This window comes from Plectropomus leopardus, chromosome 1, assembly GCF_008729295.1.
Source record: "Plectropomus leopardus isolate mb chromosome 1, YSFRI_Pleo_2.0, whole genome shotgun sequence".
Classification (NCBI taxonomy): domain Eukaryota; kingdom Metazoa; phylum Chordata; class Actinopteri; order Perciformes; family Serranidae; genus Plectropomus; species Plectropomus leopardus.
In genome coordinates, this window is record NC_056463.1 from 6,860,837 (window position 1) to 6,880,575 (window position 19,739).

Below are 19,739 nucleotides of genomic sequence, written 5' to 3' on the forward strand. Positions count from 1 at the left end.
AAGAGCCATCTGCCCGAAATATGACATTATTTACAAATTTATTGCCATTCCAGGTCTTTAAAACTCCCAGTTTTTCCACAATTAACCCATTGATCCCTAAGCAAACTGGCTCGATTTCTTCCAAAATCATGAGAAGAGGTTGATGAACAACTTAACAAAAAATCATCAAAAACAAAGCAATAAATCAGTAAAAAGTTACGAGAAAATTACCTGAAAAAAAGAGTAAGAAAAAACAAGAAAATGACGTCAATGAGCTGCCACTGTTTTCTGTTTGTTTCACCTTTTACCATTTTTTTTCCAGTCTGCAGGACGTTTCCTGTTTTTCAGGGTTTTTCAGTGCAACAAAAGAAAACGGACATTGATCCAGCTGTTAAGGGGTTAAAATGTGTGAATTTGACAGAAGACCTTGAGACACATATTTAAATGGTAACATTTAAATAAAGATTAAAACCCGAGGCAGAACTCCATAAGTAAAAATCTTGCAATTTTATTTGCATATAAAGGCAGCTAAATATATCACAATGAACTGAAAGAGAGAACTAACATTTCCATGAAGAGGGATACAATCAGAGAAAGAGCGAGAGAGGAACAGAGCACGGAAAGAGCATTTACAGCGGCAAAGTTGAGACAACTATTGGCAACATTTTTTTTGTGCTAGCAAGATTGCATTTACACACAGTGCAAAATTAGAAAAAGAAAGCAATAAAACACAAATACTATCAGATTTACACTTTAAAGGACAACTTTACCAGGTTTAGGCAGGCGTGTTGTTGGGAACAACCAGCACCTGTTAGATTGTGACTCTGACAAATTTTCCTCTCTCATCCAAATGAATGTCTACCCTACTGGGAGAGTCGATACAAAAAACATTAAAGAAAGAGCGTCTGATGGGAGCATTAAAGAAACAAGTCAATTATACAGGTGCATACAGAAAAAAAAATGCACCATTTTTTTTTGTCAAACACAACTTTTAGTACAGATGTTTTACAACATGAATATATAATATATATATTTATATATTTTATAACATACATTTTCCAAATTAGATCAGAAATCCATAATGCGATGGTACAAAGTTAATTTTTCGGGCTGTAATTTGATAGCTTCCTGTCCCTGCGTTAGTCAGGTGTTGTTTTGCGGGATAATAAATAAGGACTTTTCTCTGAGCTCGCAGAGAGTGGGGCTCTAGCTGAGAACATTAAAGCTAGTTTAAGGCAGCGTCCCTGTCAGCCAATAAGAAAAGAGGAACTGACGAGAAAAAAAAGAAAAAAAAAAGACCTAAACACAAAATATCAGATGATACAACATAAAACAATGGCATCCATTGTCCGGCCAATGCAAACCAAACACAAAGAAATTGTACAAATTCACAAAGCATCATTTATCTTACAGATCTGACCAATATTTATCAAGAGCAAGATTGTTTAACCACAAAATCCCTCTGACAAAAGGAGAATACCGGCGTCACTCGTAGCTCAGTTAAACATGCCCCCTAAATTAATTTTGCATTGCATACTTATTCTGACATTAATTCATGTTCTTTTTTTTTAATCCTTTTTATTTATTTATGTTTTTAACAAAAATGGCAATTAACAAAAACATGCAGATGTGATGGTAATGAGAGAGGACAAGAGTGGAAATTATTCCATGTGTTTTGTTTCTCTCTGATCATGAAGTTGTAACTTTTGTGACCACAAAAATAAACAAAAAGAAATAAAGTCAGAAATGTTTTTTCCTGTAAACCCCCAAAATACTGATTTGTGATCTCAAGAAAATGAGCTAGTTATGTTGAAAAATAACGTGAATGATCAAAAAAAATCACCTTACATCATGGCTCTTGTCTATTCTGCAGGCAATGTATATTTTAAAAGATTATTTCTTTGATGAAGTTTCCATTTCTTCCCGTTACTGTCAGGTGCTTAACGTTAAGTAGCGTTGATGTAAAAATGCTGAACTCTGCATGACGAAATCAGGACAAAGTTTCTGCGGGGATTATCTCGCTTTGAGGCAGTTGTTTTTCAGACGGAAAAACATTCTTGAAAAACAAATCCTGATATCTGCAACTGCACTGACTGTGTGTAGAACAACAAACTCTCAGAGGGAAACCAGCACTGTTGGCACAATAAGAAAAAAGAAAAGAAAATAACACCGGTATTCTCCTTTAACCCTCCCCGACAAACTCCCCACCCCGTCCCACGTCTCCAAATCTTCTCAATCTCAACAACAGCTTGGAGAAGACCAAAAGTTTGCAAAGAAACACTTAGATTTTTTTTTTTAAACTTGACATATTTATAGAAAAAAAGTAGTTTCTCGAGCCCGTGACCCTCCCCACCCCCGTCCTCTGGTCTCAGGAGCTGGAGGGGTTGGGCAGGTCGAACACGATGGGGGGGTTGGTGGGCTGGAAGCTGACGGTGCAGGTTGACGCGTTGATGAACGTCGTGTAGCCGTCTGTCATGATCCCGTAGCCTGAGGAGGAGAAACGGGCGTCAGCAACAGGCAGCGTTCAGAGACTTTACAACCAGGGAGAGATTTTAATCAATTCTTCCCCTAAATCTCTAATTTGTGCACTCAATATACCTGTTTCTTTACTCAGTTCAACAATTTGTACACTTGCCTCCATGAATTTTACACTGTTCAGTAATCACCTCGGATCTACTTTCTTGTCTAAACACTAATTGTTAAGAATAGCTTGGATTTAACCCTTTGAAACCTGGAAAAATTGGCTAGATTTCATTCAAAACATGGAAAGAAGGCAATGAGCCACAAAAGAAGAAAAGAACCAAAAATTCGCGAGTTATTAATAAAAAGTACACTAAAAGTACCTGAAAATGTGTCAAAAAAAGGGAAAAAGATGAAAATTGAAAAAAGAAATAAAAAGGAAATGATCTGGAAAAAGTGCTTAAAATTATAGTAACATAACTTTAAAAATGTAATTATGATATTTGTAAATAACCAACCAAGACATTTTCCCCGAGCTTTTTAAAAACAATTTTCCATGTTTACTAATTTCTTGCAATTTGCAGAACATTTCTTTTCAAGCTGCCTTTTTTGTATTTGGAAAAAAATAAATAAATCAAAATAATCACACCACTTTGCTCAGGGTTCAAAGGTGTAGATACTCGTGAAAGGCATCTAAAAGCAGCACAAGAAAAAAGATCTCACTACTGGTTTCAAAGGGTTAATACAGTTAAAAATTAGTGTTATGGCTACTAAAGACAATGTCATTTTGCCTTTGACTTCCCTTGTTAGTGTTGTACAGGATAAGATTGTTTTGATGGTCACCAGTTTAAAGGAGGTTATAAGGACGGACATCACGGTGCTCCACATGTATGATCACGTTATGTACTGAACCAAAACAAAAAGCTGCAGCACGCAGAGGTCTGAAGGGATTTCTCTGTATGTCAGCGTGAAGCCAACTCCCTCCCGGCCTCTGACTCTGGACTCTATTCTCAGTACCTTCGTGTATGCCTCCGAAGGCATGAAGTTTGGGTCGCACCCTCTTCTGGACCGTGTTGAGCAGCTCCACACAGCCGACTCGCTGCAGCTCCTTAGGAACCCAGTCTCGGAAACCTAAACAAACACACGGACGCTATTTAACTTTCTCAGTTTCCCGGACAGTCCCGGTGTGGAATATGCCCGACCAATCATCAGTAATGGTTGTACAGAAATGTAACAAGTGAGACTTAACTTTCCCAGACCTTTCGAGAACCACTTGTCCTGCATGTTTTAGATCTCTCCTGCAGCAACTTAACTGAATTAAATGATCAGCTTGTTATCAAGCAGCTTCAGGAGCTTTGTTCGAGCAGGGACAGCGATAAAACATGCAGGATGTGGTACTTTAGGAGAGGTTTGGGGAACTTTGCCTTTACTGAATGAATTCAACAGAAACATTTGTAGTAGTGGTTAGATCTTTATTTCCAACTTGCCAAATTAAATAGGGGAAAAAATAAATTAAAAAAACAACACCAGAATGCCCAACGGAAGAACTTCATGTCCGAAAAGGAGTCGGAGGAAGTGAATACTTATCAAATCCTACCCCCTCTTTCAATTTTATAAAAAAATGTCTGTTTTAAACATGAAAATTCCCAATTTCTGCCCCAATATTCACCATACATACCTCGATCTAATAAAACAAGAATTACGACCAAAACAAGAAAACAATCTCACTGAGCATTAATGAAGTACTGACAAAGAATTAAAGAACACATTTTTTGAACACGTTTAATTTCCTTCGGTGAGTCATGTGGGTGAGCTGGATGTCCAGTGAGCGGCTCATTATTGCAAAATGAACCCCAACATGGTGATGCAGGTCTTGAATCACCCTGAAGGGGTTCGTTTCTCAGTAATCGCTCACTGTACATTAACCTGCTTATTACACAGAAACTTAATTAAAAATAAATGAATAAATAAATAATAAGTTTATGACTAAAAGTGTGTCTATAGCAGCAGTCTTTACAGAAACATCAGACCAGAGAGTACTGCGCATTGTACTTGTTTGACTGTGCATGTGAAAAATAAACTTGAAACTTGACCAAAAGTGTGGAGAACTTAATAAAGCCTGTTTATTATAACTGCAGGTGAATTAAATTTCACGGTATACTGCTGCAACCCTTGTTTGAGTAAAGAAATGAACCGATTTTATGGAAAGCAGAAATCCTCTTCATTTTTTAGTAGATTCAGGCTGACATATGACATCATTTGTCATAAATGCTGAAGTAGTTTGTGATTTTTTTAAAATGTAAAAATAAAGAACAAAATTTCTCTCATATGTTGCTACATGCAAGTTAAAAGTAAGCAGTGTCCTGCTGCAGGAGATGACTTTCTTCTGTGCAATAATGAGATTTTGCTGCATCACTGGTGACTTGCGTGAATCTTTTCTAAACTCTTGATCTCTAAGTGAGGTCTTCTACAAGTTCATCTTTGAACAAATTTCCTGGGTCTTACATATCGGGAGCCTTTTCTAGTTCAAAACCATCTGTGAATAACCGTTCATTCACTGCCTTATGTGAATTTAATAGCAATCTAAACACATTCTGGCAGATGAAACCTCTTCTTGATATTTCCTAGTCTATAGTGGTGTAAATGATTGATATTTATATATATATATAGTATATATATTTCCATTTTGTGTTTTCCAGTTTTGGAGAGCCACCCTACATCTTCTACCGCCCCTTCCCTCCCCCAGCTCCAGCTCCACACTCCCATGGTCTCTCTCCAATCGTTTGCAGCGTCTGTCACACTGGTGCAAAATCGAGTTTCCATGCAATCAAACGGCCACAGTGGCTGCCGCAGCAGCAACAGCAGCAGCCCTCCGTAGGCGAGAGGGAAGGAAATCACTCAATAAAGCCAGATGGAGCGCGCAAGAGCAAAAACAACAACCGGGGCCCAAACAACTAGAAGGAAAACTGAATCAGTCTGTAGTAAAGAACAAAAAAACCCCCAAAAAACAAACAAGTATTTTTATGAAGTCAGACACAAACATTGAATCAGAAAGTGTTCGGGATTGGATTTAGATGAAACGGTTTTGACTCTAGCGTACGTACAAACAGGTCTACACAAACCGCCTGCTGCGACGCCTCCAGTGACTTCATGCCGGTTTTGAATAATGAGGCACAACCTCATTAGATATGAAGATGAGGGGGCTGTGATTGGTTAATTGGACTCACCGAGAGGAGGTCCGTGGGTCATCAGGATGTCGATGCCTTCAGGGACGAGGTTCCATTTATCCAGCAGAGACTGACCCCGAGGCAGGTTAAACCCCCAGCCGTTAAACCACGGAGTCCTGCAGAGACAGAGAGAGAGAGATCACATTAACATTGCTCAGGAGACCAGCTCCACCGTGATTATAACATAAAGATAAATTGATATCTTGAAGCAAAAACATATTAATGAATTTATGCACCTTTTCTTCAGCGAGGCCTTTTCTTAAACGCTGCAGCTGTCTTGTTTTAAAGCCCATTATATTTCTTCTGTGACCTTATTTACTCAATTTGTTTCATAAACAGTTTTTAACAGCTTCCTCCGGAAACTGTTGTTAAAGGGGCAGTTCATCTCAAAACCAAAAATACATATTTTCCGCTTACCTGCAGTGTTGTTTATAAATCTAGACTGTTTTGGGGTGAGTGCTGCCGAATGTTGGAGATATCACCTGTAGAGATGTCTGCCCTCTCTCAAATAAAACTGAATGGAACTAGATGATACTCAGCTTGTGGTGCTAAAAATGCAAAAGAATAAACTCAACAGCAATGTGTCTTTCTAGAAATCCTGACCCAGTTACTCAAGATAATCCACAGACCATGCTGTGAGCAGTTTCATGTAGGAACTATTTTCTTTCTATCGAACTACACCTGCCAGCTGTATCACAGCGCAGAAGGAGGCATGTGTAGTTCAGTAGAAAAATTCTAGTTCCTACATGAAACTGTTCACAACAAGGTCTGTGGATTATCTTGACTAACCGGGTCATGATTTCTGGAAAGAGACATTGCTGCTGAGTTTTTCAAAAGTGATTTTTTTTGGCACTTTGTGCACCACAAACCGAGTGCCATCTAGGCAACTCACACCAGAACAATCTAGATTGATCAATAGCTCTGCAGTGAAGTGAAGGCAGGTGCAGGTTTTCAGTTTGAACTATCCCAAACTGAAAACAGAACCAAAACGTCTCCACGTGAGGTAAAGGGTTTTCTCTGCCATTTATACATAAATAGTAAATTAGCAGTCTCAGCACACGCCACAAATAACAAAGACAAAGAGCAGCAAATTGCCAGAAAGCAGGCTCATAAAATATTAAAAGTGCAAACTTAAACTTGCTGCTGCTTTACTGTAAAAGGCTTCGACGTAATGGAACTGGTTATGGCTTTAATTGTAAGGCAGCTGCAGGAAGTCTTAAGTTGGTTTATGAAGTAGAAGTGCTCGGTACCCAAATAAGAGAGATTACTGATCATGTCACACAAATACTGTGTTTCTGGAATAAAATGTGTTACATGCTGAGAGATCGACAAATATAGTGTTCTACTGTAGCGGGAAAAACTTAAATTAAGCAAGACTAAATTTAAAAGCATAAATCTTAAAATCAAAACAACCACAACAGGATGAATGAAAAAAGGACACATAATTGCTTTATATAAGTAGAACTTGAGACAAAAACTGTTGGACTGTTTACCAGTAAATGAGGAGTTTGACGGACCGAAGCGTCAATGCTTTAAATTCAAAGACTCACAATCAAGTTCAAACAATTTTATAAGCCAAAACTATATGTCTGATGGCGCAAGCCTTCTTGAAAATAAAAAAAAGTGAATTTCTAAACAGCAGGGAGCCACATCATGTGTCAGTCCCCATCCCCTCTGCTTCACAGGCTGCAGATTGATTGACAGCAGCTGGGCCACCTCCGGCAGCCTGGATGGGAGTCTGCAGCTCCGGGGTGACAGGCAGCATCTCAGCCTTCCCCAGCAGACACAAAGAAAGCCTCGATGTGGCTGAGTGGGAATGAGGGATGGATGGATGGATGGGTGGGTGGATGCAGGGGGGGTTGAAAACAGATGAAGAAATAAAGCGAAGCGTGCGGAGGTTAGATATAGGAGTGGGGGCGGGGAAACCGAGGGGAGAAAAAGAAATCGAGTAGAGGCTAGTTGATAAATTGAGCCTTCATTTATCACAATAGTTGTAATGGCAAAAGAAGGCTGACAACAGAGGAAAGGAAGATAGATTATCACCCCGTAATACCTCGGTATATAAGCTGACCTACTGCAACAAGCTCAGAAAAAAAATCTTTTAATTTTGAGTTTTGCAGCACAGAGTCGCTGATAAAAAGATGATTTTCTGTTGCTCTCAGGTTACTTTGGGACAGGCCGCTGATCTCGGAGCAGCTTCCAGTCATTTAGAGATGGAGCTGCGTATGGTATCTGACCAAGGGGAAATCAGGGCTCCACAAACATCAATAGGCTTTGTTACAGTGAGGGATGGACGCTCCAGCGCTAATCAATACTTAGTGTTCCACAGGGGGGCCGAGTGGGGCTAACCAGAGCCCAAGCAGACTCAGGATGTGTAAAACATGAGATCTCAATCCCTCCTGGTTCCGTTTTAAAACACAACCAAGCTCCTAGAGTATCTCTGCCCACCAAAAAATCCCATTAATTCAGCGTGGCGGGAGAAAAGAGCATTATAATGCAGTCTAAGCACCAGCTCAGCCAGTTTGGGCCTGGTGCTTGAGCAGTATCGAGTGTTTGTGTGTGACGGCGGCCGCAGACCTGAAGCTCGCTCTTTGATTTGCTCGCTCAGTCGTTGCCTCGTTCTCTCGCTCAGTGGAGAGCTGAGAAATGAGGTTAAAAATGAAATGTGAGGAGCGCACAGGGGAGTGAAGGCCACAGACTGAACTGATTAATTAGAACTAATCACACAAATCGGAGCTAATGGAAGTCTAATGGATTACTGGGAAGACTCGCCACTTCATGGATGGAAATAGCGCTGCTGCTGCTGCTGAGGCTGTGGTGCGGAGAAACTTAGAAAGCAGTGAATCAGGGCCGAGCCGGCCTGGTCGGCTGGCTGCACACAGAAAGTACAGGCAGGGTATTTGTCTGGCTCTTGTTTTGACTAATAGCAACAAGGCCAAACTTTGAAAAATAGCTGAACGCATTTATTTTCCCCCCATTCAGAAAAATAAATCGTGGTTGCAGGCAGCAAAAAATAAATAAATAGCTCGAGCGCTGATTTCGCTCCGTGTTTCACATGTTTTCTCCCACATAAACACATTCATCTGGGAGATGAAACATAACCCCGGACATGAGCCGCGGATCCGGAGCCAACCAAAAGGTCCTGACTGAATGCAGAGCGAGGCGCTGCAGCTCGACGCCACAATGGCCCCATTGTCGGCTGTCTGCCTATGAAATATACCTTCCATGCAAGTGCATTTGTTAACCTCCGCCAAGATTAATGACATCCCGGTCACATAAAGGAGAGATTGTTTCCTGTGTGGCTGTGACACAGGTTTTATTATACAGTACTGCAGTGTGTGTGTGTGTTTGTGTGTGTGTGTGTGTGTGTGTGTGTGTGTTTGTGTGTGTGTTTGTGTGTGTAGTGGGCAGAGTGCACGTCCAACAGCATCTGAGTAGGATGTGAGTGTTGAACAGAATGTGCGCTGCAAGTGTCTCAGTCTGTTCTCAGAGTGCGTATTTGTGGACCAGCATGTATGTGTATCTGTGTGTGTGTGCGCGCGTTGTGATCAGACTACATTCGGAGCCCAGTCTTGCCTTGACACTCGCCACCTGGAGTGTGTCGCCGTGGCAACAAAGGAGAAGCGTCTGGAGGCAGGCGCAGTGGAAAGTAAAACACCATCACAGAAATAGAAGCAGAAGTGAGAGAAAGAAAAAACAGGATGAAGGAGGTGAGGTTCAGAGACAGGAGAGGAAAGATAAAAGGGGAGAAGGAGTAATCAACGAGGCAAAGATGTCGTCACGTGTTTGTGGTGGTTTGTGGTTTTTCTGCTGGAAAACGGCCATTTAACAAAATGCAAAAAAGATGCAAAGACTTTTGAAACTGGTGCTACATGACCAGAGAAAACAGAGAAAAAGCACGCTTTTGCTCAAGAGGTAGAAAACCTACAACTACCAGAATGCACTGTGCTTCACCAGGCCAATAAACGCTCCCGCTGGCGGGTGATGAAATGCAAACTCCTATGTGTGAAACAATGGCAGCTGGCTAGCAAAAAAGATCTTGTGTAACACTTTAATGGTGAGTTAAAACGTGTTTCTGAAAACATTTCAGGTGAGAAATAGGAAACTCTGCGACAGAATCTTGGCTTGTATCTCATCAGCGCTGCTTAGTTTTAATCTCTTTTTTTTTGGCCTCAATTTTCAGTGTGCAGGAAGCAGTATGGTGTCCACTCTGTTCTCAAACTCTCACTATTACAGCTACATATGGCAATAAAATGTGTTTCTAAAAACATTTTACATGTGAAAATGGCAGTGCAGGAACAAAGTCTTGGTTTATACTTGATTAGCACTGCCTCGTTTTACCATTTGATTGAATTTCAGTCCAAGTTTGAGAGACAGAGAGGGAAGGGTCTGTCTCTTGGTCCACTTCTACACTCTTGGCAGGCAATAGGAAAATGCAGGACAGCCTGTAGTTCGAGCAGCAGCCCCGAGAGCCAGCAAAACTCCTCTAGATGATAAATAGTCACTGGTTAGATGGAGGGCAGTTTACCACAGTTCATCTTCACATACTACCTTCATTGTTGACACAAAGCTGGATAAAAAATCAGCTAATTATTCTCTTTAAGTTTAGGAAGGAAACCATCAAACCTCTATGCAAACTTACTGTAAAAAATAACCTCTCTTTCACTCTAACAGTGCCACACAAAACACTTAACATTGGATCAAAAAGGACGACAAGAAGGTAACCATGGTAACAGGGACATTTAACAATCACCCCTCCAACCCCCCTCTGGGAATCAAACAGTGGAAACAGGTTCAAAATCTGCAGCTCGCGCCGGCAGCGGAGGTGAAGCAGACAGAAGCCATTTAGCCCTCGTGTGCAGAACGTCAATATTCAATTAGGCCGGTGGACATCATTAGGACGGCGGCTCTGTGTCTCTCTGGGCATGACACCGCTCTTAACCCAGCTGCTCCCCCGAACTACTCTCTCTGGGTCCCTTGACGGGCTATGATACCCCCCTGACACACACACACACACACACACACACACACACACACACACACACACACACACACAAAATGCTTCATGCCTCTCATTACGCCTTTTAATCCGTCCCCTCCCTCACTTACTGGATCATTTTAAAAATGTTCTTACACCTCACTGAATCAGCTGTTTGAAGGCTAAAGGTTCTCTGACATTTTTGTGTCACTGACCCAAAAATCATCACAGAAGCTCAAGGGGCCGGCATTATTTTAGGGTATTTTATGTACTGATATCATCGTAACTTGTTATTGTATTACAAATCCTGTTGCTCAAATTTATGTTTCCAAATAAATTGTACTTTTAAAACAACAAAGCAACATTTACTCAATTAGTCGATCCAACAGAGAAATAAATAGCAACAATTCTCATACACGATTGACTGTTAACGCATTTTAACTTTTAATGTAAAGATTTGCTGCTTTTGGCAGTTTTGAAAAAAATCCTGCAGACTGACACCCAATTTTCACAAATTTCCATCAATTTTTATATAATTCTTCGATTAAGATTAATAAAATTAAGCTTCTGTTTGACTAATGAACATAACTATAGCCCTATTTCAGAGCCTCATAGGGTTAGAGAATCATTTACAGATGTGCCATTTAGCTAAATTCTTGTGTTTTATCAATGATTCCAAGCAAACTCTAATTTAAAACAAAATTAGTTATCTAAGTTTTGGTTTTACATGTGAGTGTTGAACATCAATTTGATCATTTTACATTTGATTGTGCCGACAGTTCCTCATTGTCGGGCTGCAACTGACAATCAGTTTGAATGTTGATTAATCTGTCAATTATTATCTTGATTAATCCATTTGTTTTTTGGTCTATAAAATGTTACAAAATTGTGAAAAAAAAGATCAGTGTTTCCCAAAGCCTGGTGTGACATCCTGGCTGATATGTTTTAATCGAATACTCCAGTAGGACTTTATCAAATCTCTAAGCAACATCATGTTGGCAAATCCATAATGCTTTTTGCTTAACAAGGTCTTATCTTGTACCTGGCATTTACATAACCTCCATCTGATAAATTTACATATTTGTGTTCCTTCTTTAGCATTCATTAACTGTGAGACTCAGTTACATTAATCTCAGACATTTAATAGTGCAGATATTTTCTGATAAATCAAATGATACAGTTAAGATCCCAGCACCACTGATCATTTTGCAGGGAGCCTTTGGGATTACTGATGCTCAATCCGTTTCTTTTCCCTCCGTCCAACTAGCTGTTTATTCACTGGCTGGCACTACAAATGCTTTTTTTTGTCGTCTCTCTGCTTAACAAACTCAGGTCGGCCTCTCTTTTACCCTGTGCCTGAACTACACAAACACACACAGGTACCTTCATTTACCCTGTGCAGCGCAGACTGTTTACCAAACACGGTGCCGCCTCTCTCGTACACCTCTGGTTGTGCCTCATTCAACACACACACACACACACACACACACACACACCTACCTGAGACCCAGCAGTGCAGACCTCACAACAAACACTCAAGCTGGAAAAAAGAGGAAATCACTGTCTGTCTGTCTTCACCTGCAAAGTCTCTGACTGTATTCATTTATTGGGTCAAATCTGAAGGAGTATTTTCCCCCCAAACATTGCAACAAGCCTTACAGTCTAACAATGCCCAATGTCGCTGCATTGTTCAAAATGACTTAACCATATACATATTTAACTTTTCAGTGAACATGAGGTAAAGGTAATTATGAGATGATTATACTAAAATGTGTCATTAAACGTTTTGATGCTTTAACAACAGTCAACAGTCAACGTTTTAATCTGCACATCAGATTTGAATATTTCTTGTGCACAAGTGGAAAACAAAAATATGAGGATTCATCCTCTAGGAAGTGTTAATATCCAAAGCACATTTTATAGAAATATTTTTTTTTAACTTTTTAATTAATAGCTTCATGACAGTGTTGATTCAGTGAAAAGTTATTACATCAAGGTTATGGAATGTATCAGGACCCTCTAGAGACGATGGATGTCCTCACCCAATTTAATGGAAATTTGGCAAAAGGTTGTGAAGATAACCTGCAACAAAGTGTTGGGCAGGATTTCATACCATTTCAGGTATTTCCATTGCAATCAGTGATATCAAACATCAACACTCTACGTATTGGTGCCAGTTGCTCAGAGACAATGAGAAAAGCTTCTTTTAAAACCGACATTTGCCTGTTTGACAATAACACGGAGAAATTCGTCTTAGATGAGCCAGAGAACAATTTCTACAACCAGAGCAGCAGGAAGTTGCTGCTAAATGGTAAATGGACTGCACTTGTAAAGCGCTAATTTCTGCAAACTCTGAAAGAGCTTTCACACTACATGTCACATTCACCTATTCACACACACATTTGCACACTAGTGGCCAAGGCTACCACACATGGTGCCACCTGCTTCTGGGTAACCATTAGCATGCACGCAGACACTCATGGCAAGACATGCCATTGAGATATATTCAGGGGCTCAGTTTTAATCATGTTGCCTTTTTTCCAGCAAAAGAAGTGCTTTTTCAAAATGCATTCCCATTGCCAGTATACCAGAGCCGGCTTGGCAGCAGAGTATGTCTCTCTCTTTTTTTATTTTGCTGTATCACGTTCAACTACATGGATGGCCCTGAAATTTTTTTAGTTAACAGTAGAAAGCATCATGGCGGCCAGTGAAAAGGTTACAGTGGTGACTTATTTTTTTGTATGACTGTTACTTATTCAGTCTCTCTTTAAAACAAAGTCCAGACAGAGATGGAAATTTGCGGCTGTGCATCATTGTATCGCACTAGAAAAAGGACTAAAATTAGGGTGTCGACCCAAGTTATGAACAGTATTTCTCTCACTGCCGATCACAGGCGACCGGAGCTGGAGCCCATAAATACCTGTGACTACGGCAGAGTCATTTTTCCCAGGAGTGAATGCAGACTGTAAGTTTTCCAGTTAAACGCAAAAGCCAAATGTTACCATTTTTCTTGTCTGGTGAGAAAGGGACTATAGTCTGTTCGCTGACTCTTTTTAAAAAAAAAAATTTTAAACTGCTGTTTGTTCGGTGTGTGACTGTCTGACCGCTCCTGCTCCTGCTCTGCTGGACTAAGCCATTTCAGTCTCAGTGTAATCAAATCTGAGGGATGAAGGTACAGGATAAAATGTTATTATCAGTTAGAAAGATGACCAAATCTATTTAAGTATCATATAAAAAAAAGGAAAAGGGGGGAAAAGCTCAAAAACAAGACCCCTAAAAAGTGAGAAATAGCAACCCCCAACATTACAGCACTGTGCATGTGTTTTGGTCGGGTTCAGAGCAGAGATAAGATCGAAACATGTCTCAGGTAAAGTATGATCCTCCTCCTAAAAGCCAGAGAACAGCTGCACCCTGGGATACCAGCCTGGCGCTGAACACGACAGGACGAACAAGCTGCATGGTGACCGGCCCAGAGATAACAGGAGAGAGAGGGAGAGCTGAGAGAGAGTGTGTGCAGGTCCAGCGATCCATCGTGTCTGACCTCTGAGTCAGAGCGGCCCCAGGGTCAGCGGGGGGAGGGGTCTAATTGATCAACCTGTCAGAACCAATGAGGAGGGCCATGTTAATGGGACTTTTATAAGCCCCGCGGGATGCACCACCTGACACTCAGAGCTGTATGAGTATGTGCAAAGCAGAGTGCATGCCCTGTGTGTGCGTACGTGTGTGTGTGTGTAATCCCAGAGCCCAGGTAGCCTTATTAAAAGGAGCCAAGTGGAGACTCTGGCTGGGTTTTGACAAATGGCCTCTCAACACCAAGGCCACCTTTGCAAACTTTGGGGACGAGGTAGAGGCGAAGTCACAAGGGTGAAGGGGCCGTGTATGTTTGAGTGTGTTTTAGTGTGTGTTTTTGTGTGTGTTTTTGTGTGTGTTTGTGTGCTCGGCTTCGCCCCAGCACTAATAACCTGTGCCTAGTGACTGATGGAGTGTGGAATGGATTAATCTCGCTGCAGTCATGCTGCCAAACACAGAGGCGCTAAGGGTTAGCCACCAGACTTAGCCCGCTTAGGAAAGGCTACAACCATGGGGACGGGTTGTTTCACACTCACATATATACACACATACACACACCCGCACACTCTCTCTCCCCAGGGTTCATCTCCACGCTGAGATGCAGCCAGCTGCAGTTTGACCTGCAGGCCGCTAATGTAACACAACCGCTGCATCAGCCAGCAGACGCTTCGCAGCAAACACAGCTGCTCTCGACGACCCAGCAGCTTCCAGCAATCCACTGCATGCAGGTCTGAGTGGATGCGAACACGGAGAGAGACGGTGAGTGGAAGACAGAAAAAAAGGAAGAGAAAAGGGCAAGTGCCCAATATTGTAGCAGGAAATCAAATGAGAGCAGAGATGTTCAGAGTGTCTCCCCTGCCATCATTACATCTAAGAGACTTCCTCCTTAACAACCCCCCTCCCTTCAAACGCACGCTCACACACGCACACACTCACACACGCTCTCTCTCTGCAGCCGGAGATACACTGGATTAGCACAGACATCAAAGCCATCAAACACTATAGTAACTGAAACTGCCTGTCTGGAAGTGTGATTCAGTGACTCTGTGTGCATGCATCTGTCCCGAGTGTTGCCCTACACTGAGGCCAATCAATATTGACAAAGTGTGAACATTTTTTTAAAACACAATAGCGTCTGTGTGTCTGCAGCAGAGTGAGTTCCCCGTGGGTGCTTAAATTCAAAGACAAAAAATGATAACAGATTGTGGCGTTAACAAGGTCAACCGAAAAAATATCTACATTGAATATTTGCACATTTATTTCCCTCATTACGACTGTACATGTTGTTACACTCCCACAGGCAAGATGCCTTTGCATCCTAACAGGGTTTCAGTCTGACACCATTTAGTCACATTTTGTGAACATTTTTTGTAAACAAAATTTCACCAAAAGAGTTATCCAAAATATGCAAAAACAAATTTTGCACCAGAAGCACCACTCATTCTAGCACCACTAAAGCCTGGAAACCAGACAGCTCTGCAAGCGCTCTTTTTATCAGCGGAACAATCAAAACCAATTTAATAATATGGGGCGGGTTTGATATGATGATTGACAACTTGTGGAGCCTTTGCAATTTATGCAAAATTGGTTATAATGTTTAGTTTTTTGGCTGGTGCAACCTTGAACCAGAAACACTACTGCAAACATAAAATTAGCTTAGAAAAGAAGAGCGCTGCTGAGGCACTCTCGAAAACAACCAAGATAGCTAATGTGCCATATTCGCTGCACGTTGCACGCTGTGGTCTGTTAACATTGGGGGTGCTACTCTGCCAGAGCGAATCAGGACATGGCTCAGTGCGTGTGTTGTGTTTGTGTGTATCCTGATGTTGTGGGTTCACTGCTTTTATCAGTTGCTGTTTTCAAAACTCCCCTTTTATGTGTTTGTACCATGTGTTTTAAATGTGTGAATTGTGTGCACTGTTTTAGCCTAGTCAAAGGAGAATTTCTGTCACTGTTTGGGACAGAAAATAAAGCTGATCTATTCTATTCTATCTGACGGTCACTCAGCACTACATCACTCTTGGTTTTTTGTTGCTCTGACTGGTTGTTCGGATTTGTGATTTGGTCTGGCAAAGTTAGCCTACCACTCCGAGTTGTGCTCTGGCAAATGTGACCCTATAACATTGAGCTTAATGACCTGAAATCATCACATACACTTCACCAAATGTCATGACGTTTGTTGAATTGTTTTACCAAGAAAAGAGAAAATAAATGGAATGATACCATGTATCTAAATAAAGTGTCATGCTTGTAAATTAACTTTAAATTAGTGCCTTGGGAAGGATTTTTTACGGAACAAAAACCACTTCAAAACAAATGAACCTTGTCACTGAATTAGAAAGAACCACAGGTGGTGAACAGCTCACAATACCTGAAGCTGTGGCTGTTTATTTTCTGCTATCTTTGATAGTCAGAAACAGCCAACACAGATAAACACTTAAGTAACATCAGTTTAGTCGTTCTTTTGTCATTTTTTAAGACTTAATGCCTGAACACTGCATGTGTGATTTGATGAATATATGATTAAGGTAGTTAGGCTTCCCAGTGTTTTTTGTGTCCCTTTTTATCACCCTATGTCTCCTCTCTGGTTACGGGCTACTTTGTTATTTTGAGGGACCGTGCATGCAGTGCAGGTGGAATTGCAGTTTGTGGAGTTCGAGTCTCAGGTAAGATAACTGATCTGTCGATCCAATCAGAGCTGATCAGCTCAGATGAGTGGAGCAGCTGCTGCAGAGGCAAGTGAAAGCAACTTTTAAGAACCAGTTCAAAAAACAGTTTTACTTTACTTTAAAGTTTTACTTTCACTGTGCTGGCTGTTCTGCTGCTCTGTCTGTGCCCAGAGTACACTCAGCACTCAGCAGAGGGTTATGATATCTGCAAACTTAGTGTTTTTTTCTTTTTGTTATTATTTTCATGTGTCCCTTTTTTAATCATTTTGTGCCACCTCTCTAAATGTGGGTGTTTTTTGCGGCTCTGTGAACGCAACACAGGCGAAACTCATCCAGGAACAACAGGCTGAGTAGAGTATTCCAGACGTCCCTCTCCCCAGTAACACTTTCCAGCTCCTCCTGGGGGACCCAAAGGCAAACCCAGGCCAGATGAGATATATTATGCCCTGGGGCCTCCAACCAGTTGGACGCGCCTGGAACACCTCTAATGAGAGGCGCCCAGGAGGCATCCTGATTAGATGCCTGAAAAACCTAAACTGGTGGCTTTAGATGCGAAGGAGCAGCAGATCTACTCCGGGCTCCCTGCGGACGTCGAGACTGGAGCGAAACTCATCATGACTTATTTATCTCAGGACCAGTTTGAGTTGTGGCGCGAATAATCTCTCAATTGATCTGGTCAGAGCTGATCAGAATGATGGATAAGAGGAGAAGCAGACTGCAGAGTGAGTAAATACAGATTTTTAGACGCAGCACTATGAACGCTTAAGTTTCACTTTCACTGCGCCTGGTGTTCTGCTGTAACATCAACATGCTGGTGACAGCCCTCCAAGAAGGTGGTGCGATGACACACAGTACATATAGTACATATACTTCAATAGTGTTAGGAAATCTATATGTGGGAGCAGGTGCTTTAATTATGGTGGCCCGCAACAAATAAATAAATGTGAGGGAAACCCTGGTATTTGTGGCAGTGAGACTGGTACAAAGCTGCCTGTGGATCTGGCAGGTTAGGTTTGGGATGAACAGTGAGGTGTGATGGGAACACAGATGTCTCTACATGTGAACATGGAATCCAAACACTTTGAAGTATGGATATGGACTAACAAGAAGCTGGCAAGTCTGAAGAAACCAGAGACCTGACTAATAAAGAGAAGAGTCCTATTCAAAGGACCTGTATGAGGGGTTGGGGGCAGGGGCCAGGACCCATTCAACCTGCCCTGAGACACAGGGACAAGGGTCCCATTACCCTCCTCCAGCCCCGACCTCTGTGAACTTGATCCTGAAGAACAATGTAAGAGGGGGGAAGCGGGAGAGAAGCGAGGCAAAGGGGAGGATAATATCTCTGGGAAATAAGTGAGCTTTCCTCACTGACAATAACTGACAGGCAAGGTTTCATTTCCCAGCTCTGCTCCAAGGACCGGGGCGGAAACTCTTTTTTTCTACAGATTTCAAACAGGACAAGGTGATCTGAAAATCGAATGAACGCACTCTATAACACAGGTGTGTCTTTCAGGACGTTTCAAAGCTGCACCCTCTTACTGCTTTTCTTCCTCAGCACAAAGACTACAGCTCTAGGTCTGCAAGTTAATTGAAAAAAGGAAAATTGAAAAAGCTGTTTGAACATTTCAAACTTTCCTTTATGACACACAATACTGAGAGTAGAAAAGAGATGAAAGAAAATTATTAAAAAGGACCATTGTGTGTTTTGGCCTCTAGTAGTCTTTGTGCCAATTCAGGCCTAAAGCCGAAGGTCTGCTACTCTTCAGACACAAACAGAAATTTAAAAGAAAGATTTATAAAAAAAAAAAAAAGCTGTAAAAAATTGGGATGGTTTGACATAAATTAGCCCGGAAAGGTGACATCAGTTGGGGCATTCACACTTTTCTTACTTTGTCATGTTAGTCTCCCTTTCCTGCATTTTAAAGAGCTCCACCAATTTGACATTGCACTGCGATAACACTGTCAGACTAACGGTGGACCGTTAAGTAAAAAATATCAAAATCAATGCAGCAGAAACAGAGCTAACATCCACTTTTTTGTTTTCAAACTTGTAGTTTACAGACTCAACCAATGCAGACTCAACCACTTCTGGAGCTGTATCACTGCTTTTTGTGAAGCAGCACTTTTGAGCTGCATGTTTAGTAGAGTTGGCTAATGTTTACATTTGAACTGGTACCGATTCTGGTATCCAGCAGTACCTTTTTTAGATACCTCACTTTGTCTGTAATGACAAAAGTTTAATATTTAAAAAACAGGGTTCCCATACATTTTCATGGACAAAATGTCAGAACTTTTTCATGACTTATCAGAGAACTAGATTTTCTTTTTCCTTGTTTCTTTTCCAATGCATTTGTAGTAGACGAAAAAGCAAATCTGCTCCTCTGCTCTTTGATAATGACAAAGCTAATCCTCCCTGTCTGTCTTTTTGCTTGAGTGCATCTGCTTGTCTAGCAGTGATATTAGGCTTTTACAAAAATAACACAGACAAGAAAAATGACCAGACGCTCAAACTATCGCAGGAGATTGATGCTGCCGTGATAATTTTGGCTCTCTGAGAAGCCAACAGAACGGCAGTGGAGCTCTGCGGCCTCCTTCCCAGCTTTGGGGTGCTTCCACCACCTGTATGAAAATAAAACCACTTCATGGCACTTCTACCTCTTGTCTATACCCGTTGTTCTCATCCTGGTGCGCTGTTAGGCACCAACATTTGGCACTGATGGATTTAACGATGGTTGGTACCCAACCCTTACACTAAGGCTACCATACATGTGCCCTGCTGCATGCATAGCTGTAAATATAGTTGAAAACGTAGCATCTTAGTATATTTTTATTGTTAGAATTCAAAACCTGCATACA

The 19,739-nt window shown here is 41.4% G+C and overlaps 1 protein-coding gene across 2 annotated transcripts in view; it reads right to left on the bottom strand.

Annotated features, from left to right (window-relative positions):
- Positions 1-463: 463 nt before the first annotated feature.
- The window catches only part of mpped2a (metallophosphoesterase domain containing 2a), an 82,888-nt gene continuing 63,612 nt past the window's right edge, over positions 464-19,739 (bottom strand). For both annotated transcript variants that reach the window (XM_042490869.1, XM_042490875.1), the window contains exons 5-7: positions 5,667-5,782; positions 3,457-3,570; positions 464-2,466 (exon numbers count right to left, since the gene is read on the bottom strand). In XM_042490869.1, the coding sequence (XP_042346803.1) occupies positions 2,348-2,466; positions 3,457-3,570; positions 5,667-5,782 (349 nt within the window). In that variant the 3' untranslated portion in view covers positions 464-2,347. The remainder of the gene's footprint in view (positions 2,467-3,456; positions 3,571-5,666; positions 5,783-19,739) is intronic.